General features: G+C 31.7%; 2 protein-coding genes across 2 annotated transcripts; one reads left to right on the top strand and one right to left on the bottom strand.

The window, feature by feature from the left end:
* Positions 1-7,005: 7,005 nt before the first annotated feature.
* LOC18046179 (E3 ubiquitin-protein ligase RHA1B) lies at positions 7,006-7,771 on the top strand. The gene has a single exon (XM_006439435.2). The coding sequence runs from the start codon at positions 7,157-7,159 to the stop codon at positions 7,670-7,672; it is 516 nt and encodes a 171-aa protein (XP_006439498.1). The 5' UTR covers positions 7,006-7,156; the 3' UTR covers positions 7,673-7,771.
* Positions 7,772-13,258: 5,487 nt separating this feature from the next.
* LOC18046180 lies at positions 13,259-16,423 on the bottom strand. Its single transcript, XM_006439436.2, has 8 exons — positions 16,053-16,423; positions 15,948-15,969; positions 15,502-15,558; positions 15,325-15,406; positions 14,147-14,242; positions 13,934-14,058; positions 13,824-13,842; positions 13,259-13,741 (listed from the first exon to the last, which is right to left on the bottom strand). The coding sequence occupies exons 1-8, from the start codon at positions 16,153-16,155 to the stop codon at positions 13,469-13,471; spliced, it is 777 nt and encodes a 258-aa protein (XP_006439499.1). The 5' UTR covers positions 16,156-16,423; the 3' UTR covers positions 13,259-13,468.
* Between the last annotated feature and the right edge of the window lie 2,110 nt (positions 16,424-18,533).

The following is an 18,533-nucleotide window of genomic DNA, read 5'->3' on the forward strand; positions in this document are numbered from 1 at the left end:
GTTTTCTGCCATCATGGGCCCCACAGTTTCAATGTAATAATTATTACTAAAATCTTGTGGGTTCCACATATTTATTAGATAAATAATTTATTTTAATATAACATATCTGTGATAAAAAAAAATACTATGCATACATTAATGAAAAATAAATTTAGCATAATTAAAATAAATAAACGTAACAATCAACAAATAATTTTTAAAATTCTCATAAATCATTTAAATACAAAATTAATTTCTTTCAAATCTTAGAAATTTACAAAATCAACAGATGATATTCTTCTTAAATTTTGACTAAATTTTTATTTTGAAAACATATTAAAAATATATATATATTATAATGTAATTATTGAAATATAATTTTTTAAAAAATATATACCAAATAAGACCTTATTATTTTAATTTTTCCAAATAAACAACCAAACGCATTTTTACAGTTTTCATTTTCAGACATTAGTTTAAAAATAAGCTGCCAAACATGTTTTTATTTTTATCAAAAACTTATCATTCTTGTTCTATAAAATAAAATCAAAAACACTATATAAAAAATAATACCAAACACACCCTAAGAGTGTCCAAAAGCTGACAGAATCACCTTTTAATTGCTGTTAGGAGTAGGCTTTTGACACAACTGAAACTTCTTCCTCATTTTTTTTAATTGAAATTACTTAAATAATTAAAGATAAATTAATTTATTTCTTATTTTGAATGAGAATTCAATCATACACTTAAAATAAATTGTTATTTTAAAAAAAATTTACATCGTCATAATTTTGATTTATATTGTAAATTTTAATTGAACAAATAATTTTTTTGAGAAACTTAGGAGAGCTTAGAATTATGGAGATAACAACACATAGTAAAAGAAAAATTAATTTAAGATTTTAAGATTCACATGTATTGTATAAATAAAAAAAACTTAAAAGAAATATCTTTTGAGGTGAAAATTTTATAGAATAATGATTAATTAATATTTTATAAATTAAATCACAGTTAGTTTAGGAAATAAAATTCAAAAGGGGCACCTGTTATTATTAGGAAACATCGGTCATAGGCCGAAGTTAAAAACATTCAGCGCGAGTAGATATGGCCAAAGAATTTGCACAATGAATGATCGGCAGACTTGGGACCCATGCCTGAAGAAACGAAAAGAAAACTCTCTCCTTATTTAATTATATGCAGTAAAAAGAAATAGTATGCTTTTAATAATAATCAGGCATACACTTTTCCTGCACACTTTCTCATCTTTCTTTAATTTCGTGCTTAGCATGCTAAGCAACCCCAAAGTATACATAAAATAATAGATTAGTGGACCATTGATTTGATATCTTAAGTTATACGTTTATCATTGTTGAAAAAACGGAAGATTTGACGCTGTCGCGGCCACAAACCCGCTGCAACAAACCATTTGCATTAATTTAATTTGGACCTGAATTCTAATTCTCTCCAGACATGTTAAACTAATCAAAGTTGCGTAAGATAACGAATACTAATTATTTATCAATATTAATTCTCATAAAAAAAAAAGTATCCGAAAAAACACTCTATATCAAGACGGCGCAATGTTATGCTACATTTTATAATTCAATGCAGAGTGTGCACATTCTCTTTTAAGTATTAGCGGACTTTCATAATTAATTAATTAATTAATTAATTAATACATATTTAATTTGTTTGAATCCACCATTTTTTTTTTCCTTACATGGGTAGTTAGGTGTTGCTTTGGAACATCCTTTTTGTTTTTACACACTTAATACGGTTAATTTGTTTGAGATTAGGATTAGACAGTCAATTAATCATTTTTATTCAAACCAAACAAACGATTCGATAATTCAATTATGAACGTTTTAAATTTGATCAATTTTCTCGATTTGAGAATTTACAAATAAACGAAACCCAACAGAAAAGCCAAAGAACCGCCCCCTATGGTCACTGTTTAAAATGATAAATTACTAAATGCTATAATAATAACAACAATAATATTCACAAGGAAAATTTTTTTGATGGGAAAGCGAAGACTCGCGCGATGTGGCTTGATGGATTTAAGCTTGAAATTACGAGCACCGATTGATTTTCTTCAAAATGGCCTGAGACTTTGCTAAATGGGTCACGGGGGTTAGGTAGAAATACATGAAACACGGACACCCTCACATGCCGTCGATGGCCCACCATTCTGACTCGTGCCTAAAATTTCGGTCGTTTTCTCTCTCGTTCATGTCATTCGGCTTTTCCTTCAGCTCCACAATCATAGAATTGTCAAATTTAATTTCTTTCTTCTTATTGAAAGAAAATTTACCCACGACATTTTTCACAAGTACGTTTAGGGGTGGGCATGGGTTGGTTTGGGTTGGATTTTAAGTCAATCCAAATCAAACCATAAAAATTTGGATCCAACCCAAACCAACCCAAATATTTTTAACCCAAACCAAATCAAACCATTTGAGTTTGGTTTGGGTTTGGTTTGAATTTTATTATCAAAATAATTTTTATTTTAATAAAATTTAATTATATCAAAATTATAATAATTATTAATTGTTATTAATTATTAAATTGATATTAAAATATAAAAAATATAGTGGATAAAAATTATAAATTTTACAATAACTTAATCCTTAAATTAAAGAATACTAGAAAATCAAAATAAAGTTTAATCACAAAAATTATTATTTCTCAATAAATAAGAACGTACACTTTAATAATAAACTTTCACAAACATGACATTAACAATCTAATAATAAATTTTGCCACTTTGTTATTTATTTAATTATGCAATATTTGTTTTTATTTATCGTTTTGGTAGTTTTGCGTTATGTTGTCTACTTATATGTTTAATTTTAGGGAGATTGCCAGTTTCCCCCCTACAGTAATCAACATATATTATTTTTCCCCCTTCTGCTTTTATAATGGCCAAAAACTCCTCTAATAATATAAGTTTACAATATTACCCTTATTTTCAACTATTCTTTTATTTATATTTATTCTAAATTAAATAAATCACATGAATAGAAACTAAATAAAAAATAAAGCATTAAAAATAAGAAATATTTGTTTTGATATGAACAAAAAAATTAATAATAAAATTTTTTTATACTTATTTATTTTTTGAAAATTTTCTTATAATAAATATATAAGAAAATTATTAGTCAAATGATAAAAAAAATTATTATAAGAAAACTTGATTGACAAATAAAAATTTATTATAAGATAAATAATAAAATATTTTACCTATACTTTTTACATTTAATTTTAAAATATTACAAAATATTTATTATAAGAAAATGTTCACAAAATAAATAATTACAAGAAAAAATTTTATTATTAATTTTTCTACTCATATCAAAATATATATTTCTTGTTTTAATACTTAATATGGGCATTACATTCAATTATTAACCAAAAATTACTCGACATCTAGCATATCGGACCCAGTCCAAGCCGAGTTATTATTGATCATTAATAGAGTCTCCTGCTCTTTCTATGATGATCTTTCCATGTGGGAGGAATTATTTTTGTAAATAAGAAAAAAAAATTATGTTATTTACAACAATATTTATTTAATTTTAATTTATTTTTACTGTTATTTTCATTTTCAAACTGTTGACAATTGATCACGCCGTAAAAAATTTAATGGTGGTCTTTCACTTATTTGTGTTAATTTATTTTGTTTTCATTTATTTCATTTGAAAATTTAAGTGTTGGGGTTTTATCCATAACCCATGGGTAAACCATACCCAAACCATAATTAAATGGTTTTCTACATAAAACCCACATCTAACCCATTTTAATGATTTACCCAACCCAAACCATTTAATTTGGTTTGAGTTTGGATAAACCCATGGGTTGTGGGTTTATGCCCACCCCTAAGTACGTTAGTCTAATACAGTACAGGCAATAATGAAAATGCAAAAATCATGCTTTGATGTTTCAAATGAGAAAGAGAGATGAACAAAACGACAGTCGTTTTCCTTTCTTATCGTTCAGAATGATTATTATCAGTTAGGGATTAAAAAAAAAAATGTTTAGAGAATCAATGGTATATATATAGGAAATTATAACTTTAGAGAACCGATTGGCAAAAATATATATAACTTCAAAATTTTGAAAATTTTCAACAAAGGGAGAGGTGAGCTTCTAGATAATAAAAACATTTTAGTCATTGAATTTGTAAGAACTAAAATTAATAAAAACTGGGCATAAGAGCAATGATTACTCATTGGACTCCCAATATAAGGAAAAAGGAAAAAAGAAAAAAAAAAGGACACACAGAGAGAGGCGGCCACGTGGTCGTTGTCAGTCCATATGGCCAATGACAAACATGCTCTCACATGTCGATTCAAGCGTGGCCCATAAATGATATTTGATCAAACCCTCTTGGCTCTTGGCATTGCATTAGCTTAATAAATGATAAATTGATAATGCAAATTGCTGTTAAGTTACTTAATTGTCTCAGTTAAAAACATCAGCTTAATTATTAAATTATTGGCTATTCTTTTGAAGCTTAGACAGTTTCTGACGTAGCTAAGTTGGACTATATACTTTTAATTTTTACCTTCCCAAAATGGACAGAATTTGATTCTTAGTTTCATCCTTATGGCAGGCAAGTTCTGGTAGGCAAATGTATTAACAATTGTTTTAAGAGTTGGAATTAATCGCGTACAAATCTTGCTTTTTGGATGGCTATTGCCCTAGACTTAGGATTGCACAAGCACAAATAAAATAAAGCGTTAGCTTGAAGATGTGTAAAATATTGTTAACTTGGTTTAAAAAAAAAAGGAAAAGGGGAAATGGATCTTCGGTTGGATTTAGCTGGCCTACCTGTTAAAATGTTCCTAATAAGGCCAAAATGCCAGCGAGCTTTGCTTAAATGGGTACTCATAGACTCATTTGAAAAGGGTTATTTTACAGCAAAGAGACATATAAAATTAGTTATGGAGAAAGAGCAGAGAAGAAAATTGACAGTGATTCGAGGGCTGAGGAAACAGAGACAGAGAACGAGACAAGTGAAACCAGGGTGTGTATTTGGGTGGGCCAAAATTTGTCGGAGCAGTATTTGAACAAAATGTCAGTCAGAGTTGGTGGGCTTACACTAACACCACATTGTAGAGCTGTGCTGAGCAATTAGCATGAAGGCATAATATGAACATGAGCTTCCCCACCCACATAACGCCGTCGGCTGTATTTTCCTTTTTTTTTTTCTTTCTTTCTTTCTTTTTCCCCTAATTTCATTCGTTTAAACCCATCTGTCTTTGCTGGTTCCATAGAGCTCATCACAATCTTTGTTCCCTTTCATAACCCCATTTATACTATGCCACTTGATTCTTGTCCATAATCACTCACAGTATATGTCACTGGCCATCCCCCTATTCTTTTAATGGTTAGTTAAATGGAGTTTGATGCAAGTTAATGTTATATTGTTAGGGTTCTTAGCTTGATTTGTAAAATTTGCTTATAGTACTACAAGAGATATGAAATTTCAATTCTTTTTGTGTTTTTTTTTAGTTCGTTTAGATTGAAATAAAAGTTTCTCACTTACTAAATATTAACATTTTTTTTTCATATTATTGCTTGAATTCAAGTCACTGTCGATGTAATGTACATTCACGGTCGGCTAAGTCACCGCAAAAATATATCTAACCATATGATATTAGTTACAAAATATTCTTAGTATAGCATTTGAGATTTCTTAACCTAACAACGCTTCAATATTAGTTAGTTGATCTCTTCAAAGGAGAAATTTTCTCAAATTAATTAGTTTAAATGTACAAGTTATAACTTTCAAAGAATAGGTCATTATATTATCACAAGTTAATGTTGTTGTGTGTCTTTAATTTCATAACTATAGATTTCTATCACCTTATCTAAAAAGTCTCAGGTCTCTCTATTGACTACGTTGATTATTATTATTAGCATTTATTTACTGGTGGGGAATTAATAATCTACCGACGAAGACTGTACCAACATTATCTTCTCACAAGCTAAAGAAGACAAAAGAAGAGAGTGATGGAGGCCTAAACTGTCCCAAGTCAAGCAATAAGGGCATTTGAACTGATATGTTTGGTGGTAACCCCATTTGAGATGGGACAACGACGCCATGATGTGTCGAATTCATCAAATTTCAACCCCACTAGGGCAATGACTTATGGTACTGATTCTCCATCAAGAACTTGTTTTGTGGGCTTCCTAATGTGCATAGGACATGAAGCATTAAAAAGAAATAGGAAGCCCACAAAACAACACTCAACACAATGCCTCCATCCATCTTTTTCTTTTTCTTTTTTCTTTCTTTTTTTGCCCTTTTGGTCCATCACTTAATGATTCGGATGCACTTTGCTTTCTCAATAAAAACCTTTCACAAACTTCACATTTATTATAGTTAAAAAGATATTTGGACTGTTACCGAGTTGAAACAATGTTACAAATAAGAAATTACTAAAGCAAATCTGTTTTGAAATAAAAAGTTCTTGGCTGCTAATTTAAAAAGAAAAAAGAAAAAAAGTTTTTGGTTCCGTGGGTCCTAAATATGTTGAATACGCGCACACGCACACACATACACTAATGACATAAATTTGAGACCGCAACTAAATTGCAAAGACAATCATCATAAAGTAAACCGTAAGCTTTATTCATAGTACTAAGAATTATATGATTAACTTTTTTTTTTTTAAATAACAGCGTCGTTATATTATACACGATACTGATCCCATATCATTATTATACATAAAATTACAATTTTTAATCTGAAAATACGACTTTTAAAAATGGATAGTCAAGTGATGTTGCCATTGCCAAAATTGCATAGAAAGCTTTTGCAGTTAAATGTAGCAGTAACACTTTTTTTTTTTTTTCAAATGATAGAAGTAATTAATAAGTATTGTACATTCAATTTATGGCAGGATGTGATTGCAGTAAGCACATAATTCAAAATGACAAGAAATTGTGGTGCATGCCTTCAAAGCAAAATAATAATAAAAATAGTAATTACTTTAAAGCCATCGTGTCGTTTCTGCTGTCATCCTCCATAAAAATCGAAACTCTTTACTGCTTCATTTCACTCGCAAAGTCTGAACAATCAAGGCCTCTCTATAAAACTAAATCCTCTCTGTTCTCTCAAATATTTTGAAAAATAATAACAACCAAAAAAAATATATATATATTAAGCATGGGCTTTCCAGTAGTTTACTCAGAGCTCATCATCCCGAAACTTCTCCTCCACACGCTTTCCGTTCTGGGTTTCATCCGAAAACTAATCACAATCTTGTTTACGTGTCTGGGTCTTCAAGATTTTCTGGAACCGGACATTGACGCGCCGGACAGTGCACGCGCTGCTGCTCCACTTCGTCCTCTGTCGGTCTCTGCGCTTCTAATACGGGAAATCCTGCCGGTCGTCAAGTTCTCGGAGCTCGTTGACCCGCCCGACAGCTGTGCCGTTTGTCTTTATGAATTTGAAGAACAGGACGAGATCAGACGGCTCACAAACTGTCGGCATATCTTCCACCGGGGCTGTCTTGACCGTTGGATGGCTTATGACCAGAAGACGTGCCCTCTGTGTAGGACGCCGTTCATTCCCGACGATATGCAGGATTCCTTCAATGAGAGGCTGTGGGCTGCTTCTGGGATCCCTGAGTTTTACGACGACGATCCTCCCCATTTTTCTCAGGTCACTGCAGATTTATAAATTTTTTTCTTTTCTTTTTCTTTTAGGGCGGTGGTATCTCTCTATATGTACATAGATGAAAATTTTAATCATTCGGGGAGAAAGGAAAAAAAGAAAAAGAAAAAGAAAATTGAGGAATTAATTATATGTTTTTGTACAGTTTTTTTTTTTTTAATTTTTGTTTTTATTTTCTGTTTAACATTTTGAGTCAATTTAGAGGAGATAATAAATCTGTGGAATGGATCTCAATAATAATTCTCTGTAATCGTGTTTTGATTTTTTTTATATATATATATATATATTTTTTTTTTTGTTTCACACTTCACTTTGTGAATTATGGAGTTTTGGTTTTTTTGGTGAGGTTCAGGGTACTACTACTACCCTGAATATGAGTGAATGGGATTGGATGGTTTGTCAAACACAACATATTGTTATTATTCTTATTACGTAATTCGAGTGTTGGCGTAATTTGACTGCTGGCCGGTACTTGACAAAACTCCGGTCGCCCAATTTTGTTTTAAAACTTTCCATTAATTCTGTTGTGGGGTAATATAATATTCGATCTACTTGATTTTACATATATAGATATAATTTCAGATGGTTGGTTGGTTGTCCAAATAAATTCACAATTTTAAGAACTCTGCTGCCAAGACCTTTATTTTTATTTTTGTCACTAATGATTCACAAATCCTCAATGCTAAATGTCGCACCAATTTTTTTTTGTTTTTGTTTTATATATTAATACACACACACACACATTAATTTCTTAGTTACGAAATTTAAATTTTAAGAAGCTGCATAAACAAAACTCATAATTTGAGTGGAGTCAATAGTAAGTAGAGTAACAAAAATAAAACTGAGGACTAAGGCGACGAAATTGGTGAAAGCAAAATTAATAAATAATGTGACGCCATCCAGGATTTCCGGGCATCTCTTTTCAGCTTTTACAACTTTTGGTATTGCAGATTCCTTTATTCTCTCGGCCTCTGTCTCTCTTATGTTATGTCATACGTTCGCATCATCAACTATTCCACACGAAAGAAAGATGATGAAATTTTCATTCATTCATTCATCGTGGCTAAAGATGGCCAATGGGCCGGGTGGCACATGGCACGACACGTGTTCGTACGGTACGGCACGGTACGAGCACGTTTCGGTGAGACATGAGGCACGGCACGCGGGCTTTAAAGAACGTCACGATTAGAGATGGGCCAAAGCACGGCACGCGAAAAAGCACGTAATAAGCACGGTTCATTAGTGGGCTAGCACGCGGTCCGTGAGCCATTAATAGCACGTGGGCCAAAATATATCTAAGTAAATTTTTTTAACAAAAAGTAAATATAAAATGTTATGAAATTAAAGTACAATATCTTGAAATTAAATGTTTTAATATATTTTTTAGCATACACTTTTAAAAATTAATTTAAATCATTAAATCTTAGTTTAAATAAATATTCTAATCTTTTATGTTTATAATTTATTAAATGAATAAGTAAATATCATGATTTTAATAAATAAAATTATAAATATCATAATTTTATTTATGATATTTATTAAATGAATAATGTTATTTATGATATTTAATTTTATTTATGATATTTATTTAATTATTTATTTATGTTTATAATTTATTAAATGAATAAGTAAATAATTAAATATCATGATTTTAATAAATAAGGTTATAAATATCATAAATTTATAAATTGTAAATAAAAAATAATTTTTTTACAAAATTAATAATAAAATATTTTTCATATGAAATATTTTTCATATTAATATTAAATCATAACTTAGTTAATATTTAATAGAGATACGTTTCATTTGTGAATGAAATATTTTCCATTTAATACACAAGAAAAATTATGATAAATTAAAAATTACATTTTCATTAAATGAAATTAAAGTACAATTATAATATTAGTAATTCAAATAAAATTAGGTGTAATTTGCATCACTACAGTTAACAGTACATCCCAACTAAGCTGGCACCTACTGAACCATCTATCATTTGCAAATTTACAACTTTCTCACTAATAAAAATTGTTTCAAAAAGTTACAAGAAAAAAAAATCTCTAGTCTTTGGAAGTGGCTTCAATGTTCAGTACTCTGCATAATCTGGATCCACTTCATCTTGATCAACATTCAAACTCTCAATTTGTTTAATTAAAGCATTTTGTCAATCTTGTTGCACTCGGCGTTCAGCATCTTCCCAATCTTTCAAACACAACAAAGAGTCTAATATCTCTGATGACAATCTTGACCGATGTTCATCTAGAAATTAATTATTATAATGATTATTCGAGGATTGTATTTTTAATTTTAATTAATTATTATTATGATCTATGGAATTAAATTTAATTAAATTTATGTATTGTTGTGTTATGAATTATGATTGATTATTGTGAAATAAAATATATAGTTGTGAAATTGTGATAAACTAATAATAAAATATTAATTACTCTCTTAATAAAAATTAATATGATTATGATTGTGAATATTATTATTATGTTGGTGGGCTTAAAAAAGCACGTCAGACACGTGGGCTTAAATAAAGCACGCTAGGCACGTGGGCTTGAATAAAACAAGCTAGGCACGTGAGTTTTTTTAGGCACGCTAAAAAAAAAAAAAGTTGGTGGGCTTTTTTTAGGCACGGCCCATGGCACGGCATGAGAGGGCTCGTGCCGTGGGCTGTGCCGGGCTCAACTGAAAAAAATGTAGGCACGGCGCATTAGCCATAGTTAATCGTGGCTCATTCTCCTTCATTTATCATTTATATGAATGAAGAATATATAAATGTAATCAAAATCCCTATATTTTTAATGATTCATTTTGCAAAATATCTTCATTGTTGCAATATAAATTAAAGTTGATTACTCTGCATCTTATAAAATGAAAATGTACGGAATTGGATTGCATGTCCCTCCCCCCGTCGGTCAAATAATCTGCGGCCTCTACAAATTTTACTTCAAGATTTGGAAACACTTGTTGAAAGCTTAAGATATGTTGGATCAATCCCAATTCCCATCCATCTGAATGGTAACTAATATGGAACTAGACGCTTCAAGATTTTTATTTTATCACTTGCAAGTTGCAACAATGTTATTCGGTATACTTAATTTAAAGCATGCTATTAATTAGTTGATTAATTAATTAATATTTTCGTATGGCTTGCAGGGTGCCTGCCTTCAAAGGAGGATTGATTACACAATCCTTTTTGTTTGCTGACCAACTGAATTCAATCAAATCTTAAACGACGAGGTAAGAGATCTGTTAAAAAAATAAATATAAATAATTTGGGAGATCAACTGTTAACACAAATAATCTATGTGGGATGGATGGATTCCGAAAGTGCTTCTAAGGTTGAATGATGATCCAAAATTAGGTGTGTTGGGTGCAAATCCTAAGGTTGAATTCACAAATAACAAATGATAATAATTAAGATTTAATAAAAAAAAACGTTTAATAATGTAAAATCATATATATATATATATATATATATAACGTCTGAGCAAGACTTTGCCTCCTGAGCGTGATTCAGTTTGACCGTAAGTCGGTAACAGTTAGTATTTTGTAGGTAAAGCGTCTTATTCCCATCCAAAACCTTTGAAGAATAATTCGCAATGAGATGAGAGAAGCGAGATGGTTTGGTGCAGCGGCTAATGAACGGGAAGAGTGTCAGTGGAACATTTATGTGCTGCCAGGTGGCAAGCTTATGATAAATGAGCCCACACGCACACCGTGACCACAGTTGGTGTTGTCTAAAAGTCCAATCTGCGAATAATAAAAAACGACCACCGACCCAAATATGAAATGTTTGGACATTTCATTCTATCTAATTCAAAAATTTGTGGATCTGTTTGCAAATAAACCAAGTCCATGCCTCACCTAAATTGTGAGAAGCCCACCTTCATTTTTCAGTTTGGTTGAGGGGGGAGGATGAAGGAGAAGAAAATAATTTAAATTTTATTTTTATTTTTATTGTTTGGTTGCATAAAATATTTAAGAATTTAATTCTTATTAGAATTTAATAACCATTATAATATAGAATTTGAATTTTACGCCAAGGGGTGAAGAATTCAAATTCCTCTTATGTTGGAAACCAAAGCTTTTAAAATTATCCTTCAACATTTTAACTAATTTAATGCCATTAATAATAATAATAATTTAATATTTTATTTTATCAATTTAATATTATAAAAAAATTATAATAATTAAATTTAATGAATGATTTAAGAAACTTAATTAAATAAATAAACTTATTTATTTAATATGAAAATATAGAATATAAATTAATTGCGCTGGACCCTCATACCATCGTTGGAAGCTGCCGAAATTTTGTCGGAAAGTCACTGGCTAGCGTTGACTGCCACCGTTGGCCGCTTTTTATTTATATTAAATTATATTAAATAGTTTAATACATTAAATTATTTTATATTTCATATTCAATATAAATCACGATTTTTTAGGACTTTTTGACATTAAAAAAGTTTGGTATTGATATTAAATTATATTTCATTATTAATATAGGTAATTTAGTATTTAAGGCAAAGAATTAATTTGTCTAAAGAAAAAAAATTATAATTCATTTGCCTATCAAATTTTATGTCAAACCAAACAAATATCCTTCTCTACTCTTTTCTTTTCCCTTCCCCTCCATTCCACTCTTTTTTCTCCTCCCTTTTCTTTAAAGCAAACATGGCCTTAGTTTCTTCAAATGAAACAGCTTTTCATCTCCAAATACTGCCGGAACAAACTTGCTTCCTGATTTCTCTTTAAAACGGTTCAAAGCTCATTGCTATGTAAGATTACATAAACAATTATTATTCTTTTTTAATAAAAGTACCATATTGCTTAATGAATATAATTTTACTTTTTAATCGGGCCACGATAACTTACGTCATGTAGACAAGCAGCGGTGTCGCTGTTTGCTATCAGCGTGATGCAAGTTCCATCGTCCACTGGTGATAGTGAACCGTAATAAAAAAGGCTCGGTCACCTTAAAGAGTGTTTGATTAACCCTTTCTACAAATCAAGTTAATTATTTTTTTCATCTTCAGTGATGAAAAAACTACATTATCTTTATTATTTTTTTAAAATAAATTATTTAATAGCCATATAACACACTATCTACTTTCATTTCATAACTATATTTTTTCCCCACAACAAATATGACTTTTATGCTACACCAAATAGCACATTTATCAATTAAGAGATTACTGCCAATAATTATTCCAAACCTAAAGCACCCTTGAACTATGACCCTACTTGGTATCAAAATGCTATAACTTCTAAGCCACAATTGTTGTGGAAAAAAAAAACTATGAATTAAAATGTAATAGTGTGTAATAAATATAATTTTTAAATAATAATTTTGTGAAAAATAATAGAGATTATACAAATTTTTATCATAAAGTGTAAAATCAAATCAACTTTTAACTTTCAAGTCATGACAGCTAGTGTTTACCAAACATATTTGTGATACAACTTCTAAACTACAACTATCCAATCTCAATACTTATCTAAGCCTATATAGTTTCAGTCACAGCAGGTGACTAGAAATACCAAGATTTGCAGATAAAAAGTAGACAACTAAGCAAACAAAATATATAAGAAAGTAAATATGTTTTTTTACTCAATAATTATGAATCAAAAGATTCAAAACACACAAGTATACTGCTGTACCAGTCGTCTATTTGCAAGTGAAAGGTCATATGGAAGTTTGGAGATCGATTAAAACCCCAGTCCATACCTCAAAAATGTCTCAGAAGTTCATTTTCACAAACCAATATCAAACATGCACCACAGCGGAACTAGGCCTTAATGGGTAGGAGGTGGGTAATGGCCTTGATTGTATGCAGGCGGGGGATAACCTCCAGCTGGATAGCCTTGACCTTGGGGTGGTGGGTAGCCCTGACCCTGAGGTGGTGGATAGCCTTGAGGAGGATAACCATATGCTTGTTGTTGAGGTGGATATCCAACCGTCGCAGGATATGGCTGATCAATGCGAGACATCTGTTGATGAGGGGGTACCGCCATTGGTTGTGGACCAAATTTACCATCCCTTTTGTCCATTTCAACCTTGTGCTGTGTCTGCAGACAATTCAAATAAACTGTGAAGAAATATTTCGTTATAATGTAATTTCATTTGCATGTGGTTGAATCAATTGCATACCTGCATGCAGGCACAGACCCTGCAAACCAAAACATAAAGCAGAATCAGTAGGATATTTTGCAGCCATTTTGCCTAGGAGCTTTCAGTGTGGAAAGAAGGAAAACACTTACGTGCAATAAACTAAATCAGCCAATAGATTCAGTATCTGTGAAGCCTCCTGAAGTTCATCACTTCCCACGATGCATGCAACTAAGGAAAATATGCATGCAAGTTGGCTGAGGCAAAACATAAACCCCTGCATACAAATAAGAAACACATATAACAAATAAACAAAGATGTGTAACTATAGCAATAGTGTTAATAGATAATGTAAGTGACCGTACAATGATGCAATTATCACAGGCAGTTGTCTGGATGTTAAATTCATCTTGCAAAAGAAAGCGCGTAGAGGCCACCGAATTGGCAAAGCAGCAAAAAACCTGGATGTTAAAAAAGAAATGGTTTCAATAATTAACAAAACAGAAGCTATTTACAACTGCTACATTGGTTTATAAACTGAAAACCCAGTAAATGGGGATTATAATATTTTCTCACAAGAAAGCATGCTGTATACTTCATAAGTTATCCAAGAGGTACAAGATGAGAGGGTTAAGCAACAAAGGAACCAATAAAAACACCTTTATCCTTAGAAGCCAAAATAAGGGGTAATGCATATCTAGTGGCCATAAACCTAGACATCAGCAGAGCTAAATCACATGTGATTTTTGGTAAAAATTAACTAGAAAGATCAACTGTGTAGACTAATATCAAAAGGATCATGACAAATGAATTCATTTCCATTTCTGCTTCCTGTAGATAACTGTCTCTAACATACCCAAGCGCATTCCTTTGTGACATAAAAATGTGGGTAGACTTGCTGCTATAGTCCAGAGACAAAAGACTGACAGGGCTAGCTTGCACATGAAAAGGCAGAGAGTTGTACATTAAAGCATGTACAACATATATGAATTGGGATTTTGAAACTGCATATATTGAGGAATTGGCATTAAACATTTACATGCAGGTTTTACTGAGAGTTTGAAGACAAGATTTAGAGCTTGAAGATTAACTGGCTATATAAAGGTAAAAGATGTATGAGCTATGTTTGTTTTGTTGACAATGCGATAATCCATACAAGTAAAGGTCATTTGATTCTCTCATATGTGGAGAAAGAGTGAGAATCTATCAAAAATTTCCAATCTCTTCCAATTATAAGATGTCGATACAAGGTCATCAAATATAACGCTCACAAGTTAGGGCCAGACAAACACACAGAGGCATGCGCAAACACTCTCGCAGTAAAGCAAATATAATTCATAGCACAAATACATTCACTTTAACTAATATCAGAATTTCCAAATTCCAATTTGTCTTCAATGGTAGTTCTTGCTCCTTATTTCTTGCTATTGCTTTTCTTCACCTCATAAAAATTCTAGGGTATCGGTTAAACTAAGAACCTCCAGATCAAGTAAAGACAAAATGAAGCTGTAACACACTAACATATCCAAAATAAATTCCATACCTCAGTGGCGAGGCAGATTTCAGGGCATTTACTTTCTCCACACTTGCCGCTACAGGGCATATAACCAGCACAACAAACATACCTGTAACAATTAAGAAAGAACCACATTTAGACCAAATGATTTCATATTATACCAGTTTAGATCACAGTTGAAACGGAATCAGAAGTATCACTAACCTGGACATGTCATTGTAGAGCGCCCGTTTCCGAAGCAAGTAGGATACACATGGTCCACTGTAAATGAAACAAATGTGAATAAGTTTATTTAGCGACACAAAGGAGAGAAAAACTCAAGAGTGGATACATTGCGAATTCTGATATAATAGGAGAAAAGGAAAAAACGAAAAGAAAAGGAAAGCACCAAATTTCAAGCGAGAAGTTACAACAATAAATGGCATACGGAATCAGTAAAAATTGCAATAATCATTCTAAATGCACTTAAAATTGAACAGAGCTGATTGGCATAACTTTTAGCTTCCTGTCAGCAAGTCAACTCATCATTCGCTCTAACCCTAAACTGACAAACTAAACGGAAACCTAAAAATCATAAAATCTAATTGATAAATCAACAGATCCATAGATTAAATTAATTACAAAGAAATCAAATAGTTCTAGAGACTCACCAGATACAAGAAAAGCAGCAATCTGCAGAGTCAACGAAGAAAACAAAGAATCAGCAACAGAAATAACAAAATACAAACATATTAAATGCGACCGCGTTTACATACAGGGAGGATCTTGAGTCACGGTATGCATGAGATCGGTGTGCCAGAGATTCTGGTAATTTTGACGGAGCTCCATCTTCTGCAATTTATCGTTCGATGTCGCCATCGTTACAGGATCCGGGATTAGTTGATCGATTAAGCTCCCGGAGTGGTTTTGATTTTAAAATTGAATGGATTTAAAGGAACAGATGGATAGACAGATCGACGGATAGAAGAACTCAAAACGACGTCCCGTTTTGGCGAGACTTCCAATTTACAAGTCCATCCAAAGACTTCCAAGAAGACTTGGACAAAACGCAATAACCAATGGGATTTTAAATTTCGAATTAAGGCAATTGCTAAGTTGGATAAGTTGGATCAGTTATATGTTTTATGATGGAGTACAGTGAATTTATAACAATTTAGATTTAATATTTATCTATATGATCGTTATCAGTGATAAATTTAGATTTAATATATAATTATGTAATCACACGGTCATAATCAGTGTTCTATTGTAGAGCTGATGCTGATATAACTTAATCAGATCCTCGAATTAACTTGTCTTACACAGCCGCGTTTTATTGGCTGTGTTAATGACTTTGCTGATCTGGCAATGACTGAGTCAACGATTTATATTTTAGTATACGGTTGCCTTTGCACGCAGGAAACTTCTGTATTTGCTACTTTTCTTCGCAGAAATTACTTGTGTGCTACCGCCGTGCCGATTATGCCATACATCCTCCGCTAATATCGCGTCAATTACATTTTTTGAAAACAATGATTCAATGATCAGATTAAAAAATCATCACAAACCTCCTTTTTGTTTTTTTCTTTTCTATTTCAATTTCTGAGGCATTACAGTGCAATTTGATTAATTTTTTATTTACCGCTTTTGGTAAAATCGTTTTTGCACTATACATATGTAGAAAGCCTTTTTTTAAAGTATTTATTAGTGTATTTGCTCTATCTCAAATTTTAGTTTTTTTTTTTCATGCAGTAAAATTTTATTTGAGTCAGCTTTTGGGATTTTATAATCATTAGATTTTATCTTTATGTTTATTACCTTTTTTAAAATAAAAAAATAAAGAATTAGATAAAATTAAATAACGAAGATAAGACTGTCGGAGACCGTGAATTGGATTTCTCTGTAACTGGTAAAAGATGTAAAAACCTCACTAAGTTGAGTCTTAAGATCCGTGTATAGTAAAACTTTAATGCTCTAGTGCAGTTTATTAATAGCGATGAAGTCTCATTTTGTATTTGGACTTATCATTAATTATCAACTCATGGTCTTAGGTCACCACAGTAATAGAGAAATACATGACTACATTCATTTTAAGATGCAGAAGAAGCAAGTATTAGAATTACCATAATCTTTGTAATTAATAATAATAAAAAAGAAGGAAATGTACTGGAAATTTTCACAAATTCTACGAAGAATTAGTGACAGCAGCAGGTTTAACATGAGTTTTGTTTCCCGGATTTGGAAATGTTGCAGCCCGCAGTGGTGCAAAGTTGGCTTTGGCAGTGTCAGGTTTAAAATGAGTTTCGTTCCCAAGTCTGGAAATGCTGCGGTCCACGATGTGGCACCGTTGGCTTCGAAGTTAAATGCTATTGTAATTTGGTTAGAAGAATGCCCAACGGATATTTGTAACGAAATTCCCCTCTTTTTGTTTTCTTTTAATAAAGAAAGGATATGGTGTTAAATTTGTAAAGAGTGATGTTACACTTACTTGAAATTTTTAATACGGTGCCGATATTCTCACAATACTTTGTAATAAAACTCAGCATCTCTCTCTCCCATCTCTTTTCTCCCTCACGAGACAGCTTAGGTCTCTCTCTCTCTCGTCCCCATGCTGCTAACAGTCACAACTCTGTTCTCCTTTGTGTGTAAATTATGAAAAAAAATGTGCTATAAAGGAGGGAGACGCGTAAATTATAGCATAAGGCATAAGCTCAATGTTTAGGGGCTGTAAATTTTTTTAAATTCTTTTCAAATAATGGGCAATATAATTTATTCAACAGAGTAAAATAATTTGAGGGAGCAAACTACATTTTCCAAGTACTTCATCAAACAATCAAATCACAACATGAAAAGCTTGAAATAAACATGATTCCCAAAGGGCATCAAGGTTTGCATAATTTGATTCCAATTTACAACACTCAAGTGACGATTTAATTCTGATTCACAACACTCAAGCAGAAGACCACCACCATCCACAAGTAATTCAACACAATTTTCTAAATAAATTAAAGATTTCATTTAGAGCAACAAATTGAGATACGTGAGAGAGAGATCTTATGGTTACTGCACGGCGAGAGAGAATGGAGCTGAGACTATTAGCGGCATGGAGACAAAAGAGAGAGACCCGAGCTATCTTGTGAGGGAGAAAGGAGGCCGGAGAGAAAGACCCGAGCTGTCTTGTGAGGAAAAAAAGAGAATGGAGAGAGAGACTTGAGCTGTCCCATAAGGTAGAAAGCATAAAGAAAGGAGGCTTGCTG

This window comes from Citrus clementina, unplaced genomic scaffold (genome assembly GCF_000493195.1).
Source record: "Citrus clementina cultivar Clemenules unplaced genomic scaffold, Citrus_clementina_v1.0 scaffold_3, whole genome shotgun sequence".
In the NCBI taxonomy this organism is placed as follows: domain Eukaryota; kingdom Viridiplantae; phylum Streptophyta; class Magnoliopsida; order Sapindales; family Rutaceae; genus Citrus; species Citrus x clementina.